The sequence below is a fragment of the Salvia hispanica genome, chromosome 5, assembly GCF_023119035.1.
Source record: "Salvia hispanica cultivar TCC Black 2014 chromosome 5, UniMelb_Shisp_WGS_1.0, whole genome shotgun sequence".
NCBI classification, from domain to species: Eukaryota; Viridiplantae; Streptophyta; class Magnoliopsida; order Lamiales; family Lamiaceae; genus Salvia; species Salvia hispanica.
Genome location: NC_062969.1, coordinates 20,075,807 through 20,084,982, shown reverse-complemented (window position 1 = coordinate 20,084,982; position 9,176 = coordinate 20,075,807). Strand labels below are relative to the sequence as shown.

Below are 9,176 nucleotides of genomic sequence, written 5' to 3'. Positions count from 1 at the left end.
CTTCCCCGGCAACGGCGCCAAAAACTTGATGCACTTTTTATTTGCACTATAAATACCTGCAAGTATACAGAGTAGGTATAGTATAGCAAAAGGTTAGTACCGGGTATCGAACACGGGGAAGATGTACACAAAGTGTCTATCTTCTACTAGAACTCAATTACTATCTGGAGAAACAAGAATTTTTGGAAACTTTTGAAAACAGTAAATATTAAAAACAGTAAACAACTAAATGCAAGCAAATCACGGAGAGAAAAGTATAGAGATAAGGGGAATTCCAGGGATGTGCTTTCACTTTTATGGTTATACAAATTCCAAACTACAATACCCTAGCACAGTTAATACTTTGAAAGGACGAGTCACCTAGCTTATGCTCATGCGATACAAACGTTGATTACTAACATTAGGGTTGTCAATCCTAACACGTAACTCCAAAAAGCTCCTAAGACCCTTGAAAAGTCCTCACTCTCAATTAACAGTGCCGTTTTAAAGGAAGCTAACTGTAGTGTCTACTAAGTGGATCTAACTCGCTAGAACTCTGTCACAGTTATGAAGCAAGTTGTATTGAATCATACATAATTGTGTCACTCAATTATGAAGCATCATGATTAACTTAGGGAAGAAACAAAGTAAAAACAAAACGGATATTAAATAGAAAACGGAATTGTATAACCAAAGTTGCTACTAACACATCCCTAGAATCCTATGAGTTTAGTTACACATGACTGAATAAACTAAAAACATAGATTGAAGGGAAAACAATTTGAACATAAAACTAAAGCAAATAAAACCCGTAGGTTGAATCCTTGTCGTTCTTGATGTTCTTGAAATCCTTCTCCAACTCCTTGCACAATTGAAGTACTCTAGCTTTTGATCTCTATGAATGTTGCAAGTAGTCACTCTCTTTCTCTATGAATGTGTTCTTGTTGTGTGAAAAACTCTTTTGATGAAGCTTGAGGTCCTATTTATAGGGGAAGATTATTCCTCATCATAGAAGGAAAAGATCTTCAAAATTTGGTAAATCTTGGAGCAAATCTAGGGCTGGTCGGATTCGCCGCCTTTCTCCGGCGGGCCGCCGCACCTTGGCCGGCGGTCGCCGCGTTGGAGTCCAGAGACTCTGACCCTTCGGTGGCGGACCGCCACATGTCCTCCGGCGGTCGCCGGGCGAGACTCTTCTCCTAGCGTAAATTTCCGAGGCGGGCACCCTAGCAAATTAAATAAGGTTTAAGTGTTCGTATTTGATTTATTGGGTGAAATTAGTAGTACTAGAAACTTGATATGAAAATGGAAAAATATTAGAGCATTTGTGTAATGCCTTTTTATTTGTGCTTATATCTGTGTGTTAGCTAAATGTTAAAATAATATGCATGTGAAATATGTCCAGATGATGAAAATAATTAAATAAAAACTAGATAAAGAAATTAAGTCCTATTTCCTAAACACACACACACGCTAGAATTAGGATATAGATTCTAGAATACTCCCACACACATTTCACCCAAACACATACTAAATATCTATCACTCTAGAATTCTCTATGAATCTCTTGAACTCTAACTTAGAGCATCCACAATAGGGGCGGCGCGGCGGCCGCCCCGATCGCGGGCGGTCTATTGTGGTGGAAGCGGCCGCCCCGGAGGCGAACGACTTTTGTGGGGCGGAAGGGCTTTCGCCCCCGAAGCGCCGAGGACGAGCCGAAGGAGAGAGAAAAGCAGCGGCCGCCGCGGCTATCTATTGCACGGCGAAACCGCCGCGGCGGTCGTCGATTTCCATTTTTTTTTTTAAATTTCGAATTTTTAATTGTTTTTATTATAAATATTCCTCCATTTTCATCTTCTCTCCACACACATCTTCATACTCATTTCACTTTCTATCCAAATTTTCTATCTCTAAAAATTTGTGGACTTCCATTGCTATTTATGGATGATTTGTGGAATGAAGCATGGGATTCTTTGATTCAAGAGGTGCAGAGGGAAGCCGACGAGGAGGATGAGGCGGCGGCGGCGATCCCTCGTGAGATTCGTCATCTTCGGACACTTCCACGAGACCATGTCGGAGCGGCTGAGCGGCTTATGGCAGACTACTTTAGCGCTAACCCCCGTTACCCAGCTGAGATTTTCCGTCGGCGTTTCAGAATGTCGCGACCGCTCTTCACCCATATAGCGACGACATTGGCGGACCGGTACGGTTGCTTCAACCTCCGGAGTGATTGCACTGGCCGGATCGGCTGATATGTTCGACGAATACCTACAGATGGGTGAGACGACTAGTCTAGAGGTTCTCCGGCAGTTTTGTAAGGGCATGCGGGAAGTCTTTTAGTCCGGAGTTCCTACGAAAGCCAACCTCTGATAAGTGCCAGAGACTGCTTGATATGCACGGTGCGGTGCACAGTTTCCCAGGGATGATGGGCAACATTGAATGCATGCATTGGGAGTGGAAAAACTGTCCGGTGGCGTGGAAAGGCCAGTTCACTACTGGTTTCAAAAGCAAACATCCTTCGATGATCCTGGAAGCCGTTGCTGACTATTGTTTGCGGATCTGGCATGCGTATTTTGGTGTTGCAGGTTCGAATAACGACATCAACATTCTGCAGTCGTCGCCTCTCTTTAATGATAAGTGCCGGAGAGAGGGTCCAGAGATCAGTTTCGTAACAAACGGCACGCAGTATCGCATGGGATACTATTTGGCAGATGGAATATACCCTCGTTGGTCCGTATTCGTCAAGACACTTCGCCAACCGGCTGGAGCGAGGAGACAATATTTTGCGCGAAAACAAGAGGCCGCTAGGAAAGATGTTGAGCGAGCTTTTGGTGTGCTCCAATCGCGATGGGCCATTATACGCTGCCCGGCACGAGTTTGGCACGAAGATGATGTCGCGAATATTATGTTAGCGTGTATCATATTGCACAATATGATAATAGAAGATGAAGGATTTGCTGCAGAACGTTGGGCACCGGAAGATGGTGCAAGTACAAGTCACGGCGTTGCCACCGCGCCGATACAGATGGGTGTACCACATAGTAATGAATATCTGATCCAACGTCTCGCTGATATACGCATGAGCACATCACATGACCAACTCCAGGTCGATTTGATTGAAGAGGTCTGGGCTCGTAGGGGAGGCGGCGTAGCGTGAAGAACATGTGTGATTTTCCGTAGATCAAATTTTCGTTGTAATTTTCCCCTTACTTTAATCCGACGAAAATTTAGTTTTCAATTTTAATTTGTTTTATTAGCCGTTTTTATCTAATTTTTTTTAGTCTGATAATTTTAATTGTAATTGAATTAAAATATACAACAAATAAAATAAAGTGAAATGTGGCTAAAATAAGTGTCCACTATTGCTGCGGAAACTTTTTTTTGTGGCCGTGGACAAATAAAAAGTGGCTATGGACAAAAAACATAAAAGTGTCCAGCCAAAGTGTCCACCCTATTGTGGATACTCTTAGAGCAACAAACCAAAAAAACATCGGCTCGCCTCCTGACCGCCATCTTCTGCTCCTCCGGCGGCGCCGTGGCCGCCGACAATTTTCCCTATCCTTCTTGCTCACAGCGTCTTCCTCTATATCTTCTCCATCCTCCATTAATAGATTTCAAGGTTGAAGCTTTGTTTCCCCAAACTCAAGTTCCTTGCAATTTAAGGTAGAAATTGAATTCCTCTTTTGATTATCTCACTTCCTAAGTTAATGTTTGTGGTTTTGACTTCAAGCTTTGTGCTTTTGGTTGTCAGTGTATTGGTGAGAATTTTTATCTTCTGTCTAGAATTGGGGATTTGAGTTATTTTGATTATTTTAGCTGTGTTTATTTGATTGTTGGATGAAATTGTATAAATTGATGACTTGATTAGAACTTTGTATAAGAGGGTGCTTAAATTTGATTTTGTTTATGCAATTGATTATATACTCATTTTAGAATCAAAGAATTGAACTTTAGAGTAAAGTTTTTAATTGTTAACAAATACACAGTTTCAACAGTGGGTTTCGGGGCTTATTTGACAGACCAAAATAGTTCATTTTCAGCTCATATTTTACCAGAGTATATCCTTAGATGTCTTCTACATTGTCACCAAAATTCAGCTTCAATCGAGTTCATATGGATATATAGTGAATTTTCTAAAGAGTGAATTACATAAATGGTACCTGATATTTCACTTTCGCTTGTAAATGGTACCTGATCTTTATTTTATATCGTTTTTGGTACCTATAAATCACATTTTTGGTACCTGATGCAATTTTCTTCCCAAAATGCCCTTTAAACAAATATATTTTTCCATTTATGTCATAGAGGGTATTTTGGGCAAACATAAAATTAGTAGCAAAAGTGATATTATAATAATATCTTCTCTCATTCTTCTAATTCTTTATACTATTATTATTAATCAATATTAATATTAATATTCATTTTTAATATCATTCAAATATACTAAAATATAATTATAGTTATAATTATATTTAATTATTATTGTTATAATACTAAAAATTGATAGTAATTAATAAATAATTGTAGTATAATTATATAAATTATGAATTACATAATATTATCAATAATTATTATTATTATTTTACATTAAATTAGTAACTAATTAATATAGATTATTATTTTTATAATACTAAAAACTAATAGTAATTAATAAATAATTTTAGTATAATTATATAAATTATGAATCACATAATATTACGTAATAATTATTATTATTATTTTATATTAAATTAGTAACTAATTAATATAGCCTTAATAAAAATTTAACATTGTGAATTGTATTTCATAATGATATAAAAAGTTGAATATTTTTAGTTAGGTGTTTCAACCTTAAAATGATTATAAAATGATTTAATAAAAAATGTTCAATTGATTTAATTACTTTAAATAATTAATTTAATTAGGTATTTTATTTTTTTATTTATATTATGAATGTTGGAATCTATGTCGGTCAATGGACTTTGACCAAATTATAATTTCAGCGAGACATTTAATTTTGTGAAATTAAATGATATAACGTCGATCTACGTTCGGAGTAGATGAAAGTTGTATATTCATTTTCTCAAATCCGATTCCTGGTGAGTGAGAACTAATGGATTAAAGTTGTGCAAAATTGCAAACTTAATGAGGTATGAGAGAAGCTTAGGGAATAATTAAGAGAGTTAATTATCCCACATTGGAAGTTACAACTTTATTAAACTAGTATTTAATAAGAAGGAGTATTACATGTAATAATTATAGTGGACTAAGATGGGCTGTAAGAACTCACACGTGCGCGCACGCACGCGTCGCCCGCCCCGCCGCGTGCCTCGAGCCTCGATCTTGAGCTCGCGCCCGTGTCCTTGGACTTGGATCTTGGCAATTGGTGTTTGGGTGGTCTTTGGGTTGTTCTTTGGGCCTGGTTGTGGGCTTGGCCCAAGGTTAGTGGGTCTAGTTCTTTTTAGACCACCACCGTTTCCACGTCAACGAGTCAAGCGGGATGACACCTCGTCAGTATGACGCGGTAAGCCAACGTGGCTGACACGTGACAGTCCACGGCATGAACGAATCTAGAAGCTTCTAGATTCAGACTCTCAACTCTGTAACGCCTCGTAACCGACGACCGTTATGGTCTAGCATTGATGGCAGCCATCAAGGCTGTGTTGACCCCTGCAGTGGACTGAGCCTATAAATAGGCTAGTCATTCTAGCATTCTAGACCAGAAAATTAGAATCCACACTCTGAATCATACACTCTCTCCTCCCTCTCGCATTGTTCTTCTCGTCGAAGCTCTGCCCTCTACTCCATCCAGTTCGCCGGAGCTCTGTTGATAGCGGTGCTGCTTCACCAGAGACGTAGCCGTTTTATCTTTGGGGACGAAACGCCAATCCGAAGAGCACTACCGAGGCGTATCTCGTCTTGCGAAAAGAGGCCTCCTCGACTCGGCTAAATTTCTTTTACGGTTCTACTGTTTCGATTTTTCCATTGTAATTTCGTTTCAATTTGTTCTTTTGTATTCCTTCTTTGGGTTGTATTACGCCCGACTTTTATCTCTTGTAAATTCAGAAACCAACAATGAATGCAATTAGATGTATGTATAAACCACTAAAAAGAAAGAAGAAAAAAGAAGGAAGAAGAAACATAAACTAAGGAGAAAAAAGATAAAAGAAAGGAAGATAAAATACTAAAAAGAAAGAAGAAAATGAAGAAAAAAGAAAGAAGAAGAAACTAAAGAAGAAAAAGAGAAAGAAGAAAGGAAGAAAAAAATAATCACATATTTGGTACTCCCTCCGTCCCACTTTAGAAGTCCCGGTTGAGTTCGGCACGGGTTTTAAGAAATGTAAAGGAAAGTTGGTGAAAAAAGATAGTGGAATGTGGATCCTACTTTTTTAAATTAGTTTTATAATAAAATGTGAGTGGAAAAAGGTTAGTGGAATATGAGGCCTAATACCATTTATGGAATATTCCAACCAGGACTTCTAAGGTGGGACACCCAAAAATGGTAAACCGGGACTCCTAAAGTGGGACGGAGGGAGTATTATTTAATGGAAATTTCCAAAAATATCCTCCATGAAAAAAATTCACATATTTGGTACCTAGGGTTATTTTTGTCAATGGGTACCAAAAACGATATAAAATAAAGATCAGATATCATTTATGTACGAAAGTGAAAGATCAGGTACCATTTACGTAGTTCACTCTTTTCTAAACGGACTGCCCTATTTCTGGCAGGTTGTTGAAAAAATTCATAAATCCTAAACGAAAAGGAATTTCAAGCTCAAAATTAATCCTCATAAACCTGACTTTTATATGTTTCTTTTGCAATTGGTTTCGTTGATTTTTGACTTACGAGTCAATTTGAATGATTTTCCAAAATTAGTGATTTCTGCCATGATTAGTAACTGAAAATTGTAAAACATGATTTTGTTGATTTCTTTGAGTAACCTATTGGTGTGAGATGAGTATGCACTTGAGATATACTGTAAATAATGATGTAGGGAATATGTGTGATTTTTCTTGGAATTGTTGAAAACCGTTTCGTATCGTTTTTGTGATTGATTTCAGTAGGTCATATGAGTAATAAGTTTGACAGCTTTTATAAGATGGTTTGTTTTGGTTTTATGTTTTAAAATAGAAGATTAAGTTGTTCTAAAGTTTAAAATGTGTTTAATTAAGCTTGAAAGTTTAAAGACTAAGTTAAAGTGCCTAAGTGCTAGGAGTGGCGCATCCGAGGCTTGAGGACGGACAACCAAACCAAGCTTGAGGTGGTTTTTTATCTTGGATTGCAACTTTCGAGGTGGGTTTACTTTATCTGTAAGCGTAGTGGTTACATGGTTATAATCATTGTTGTGTCGTGTTTCATTCATATGAGCTTATGGGCCCACGAAGGGTCAGATCCACGAGGGATTGTATGGGTCGCTGACAGCCCACCAATAGCCCACGAGGGGCAGGCCCACGAGGGGTCAGGTCCACGAGGGACCGAGACTAGTTTCATATAGATGTCAGCAAAGTTGTGATGGTTCATTATGTTATGATTCATTACACAATTGGTTATAATTGCTTGCAGCGTATTCCCCACTGAGTGTGCTCACTCACACCCCGTTATTTAATGTTTTTCAGGTTAAGGAGTCGGTGACGGGGCAGCGGTCAACGTGGTCCACGGTATCCCAGCCCAATATTTGACAATATATGAATAGTTTTGACATTATTTATATTTTTAAATCATGTGAGCAGTAATGGCGATTATGTGTGGGTTGTGGTTCTAAAATCCGATAAAATTGTGATGTGATTCTGACATGGAAGGTATTTTTTTTTAATTTTCGGTCAGTTAACAAGTTGAGGTATATATGCATTATTTTGATAAGCTTTTGTTGCGTATACATGTATATGTATTTCTATATGATGATGGGAAATTTCATAGGTCAAATTATATACTCCCTCCATCCCAAGATAAGTGACCTACTTCTTTTGGGCATGGGATTTAAGGAATGGTATTTAAATAAGTTAAAATGGAGAGAGTAAAGTATGAGAGAGGGAAAAGTAGAGGAGATAAGAGAGAATAAAGTAGGTGGAGAATAAAGTAAGAGAGATGACTTTTTGCTAAAAATGGAAATAGGTCACTTATAGTGGGACACCCCAGAAAGGAATACAAGTCACTTATCTTGAGACGGAGGGAGTATATTTTATTAATGTTAAATGACAGTGTTTTCTTTAAGTACTAAAGTAAAATGTAAGTGATGTTTTCTCTTTTCAATTCGTTAAATTGTTTCATTTTTTTTATTCACATCTTAAACGTTGTAAGTCTTTAAAATAAAAGTAACCAGTTTATTATTAAAATTTTAGTATTTTAGTAGCGTCCCCATTTTAAAGAGTTCGGGGCGTTACAATATAAAAGTAGGACCCACATGCCACTTACTTTTTCAACTCACTTTCTATTAGATTTCTTAAAACCCGTGCGGGGTCAAAATGGTGACGAATTATTAGGGACGGAGGGAGTAGTTATAAGAGAGAGTGATATAGAGAAGACTATTTTCTACATTATTCTATATCTTATATTATTCTCTTTCCACTTTAACTACTCCCTCCGTCGCGGAATAAGAGTTTTATTTAGTTATGGCACGGATTATAAGAAATTTAAATAAAAGTGAGTTGAATAAATCAGCAGAATTAATCCTTAACATATGAGCATTTTACGATTTTGGTGCAAGAAATTAAGTTTGAATTTTTACATCTCAAACATTTCGACTCAGATCACAATTGGTCCAAAATTGACGGTTCCGTTAACTTGTAACCGTCAACGTCGTTAAACGCGATTTTGACCCTATTAAGGATTTTGATTATATTTGAGGCTGGGAATAGAGCCCGAGAAACGGTTGTATTGCAAATACAGAGTCCCCAAACGCGTCAACTTGTTGAACGACGGTGAAATGGGGCCGGAGAAATTATTGTGCGCCAAATTCAGGCGCACGAGGGAGTTGACGTGAAAGAGAGAGTCGGGAAGTCCGGCAGTGAGGAAATTGTTCTGGAAATAGAGATTGCGGAGGGAGTTGGGGGAGGAGAAGATGTCGGGGTGGAAGGGGTGTTAGAAATTTGGGCTTCCACATGTCTAATTTAATGTGTATGGCTATCTTTCAGTAGTCCAGTATAAAGTGATCCAATAAAGATTAAAGTTTGGACTAAAGTGTATTTATTTATTTGGAAATAAGTGTAGATACATGTGA

The 9,176-nt window shown here is 37.8% G+C and overlaps 1 protein-coding gene across 1 annotated transcript; it reads left to right on the top strand.

Annotated features, from left to right (window-relative positions):
- The first annotated feature begins 1,916 nt into the window (after nt 1-1,916).
- On the top strand, nt 1,917-3,133 carry LOC125189584. Its single transcript, XM_048086847.1, has 2 exons — nt 1,917-2,179; nt 2,287-3,133. Exons 1-2 carry the CDS (start codon nt 1,917-1,919, stop codon nt 3,131-3,133), a joined length of 1,110 nt encoding a protein of 369 aa, XP_047942804.1.
- The last annotated feature ends 6,043 nt before the right edge of the window (nt 3,134-9,176 follow it).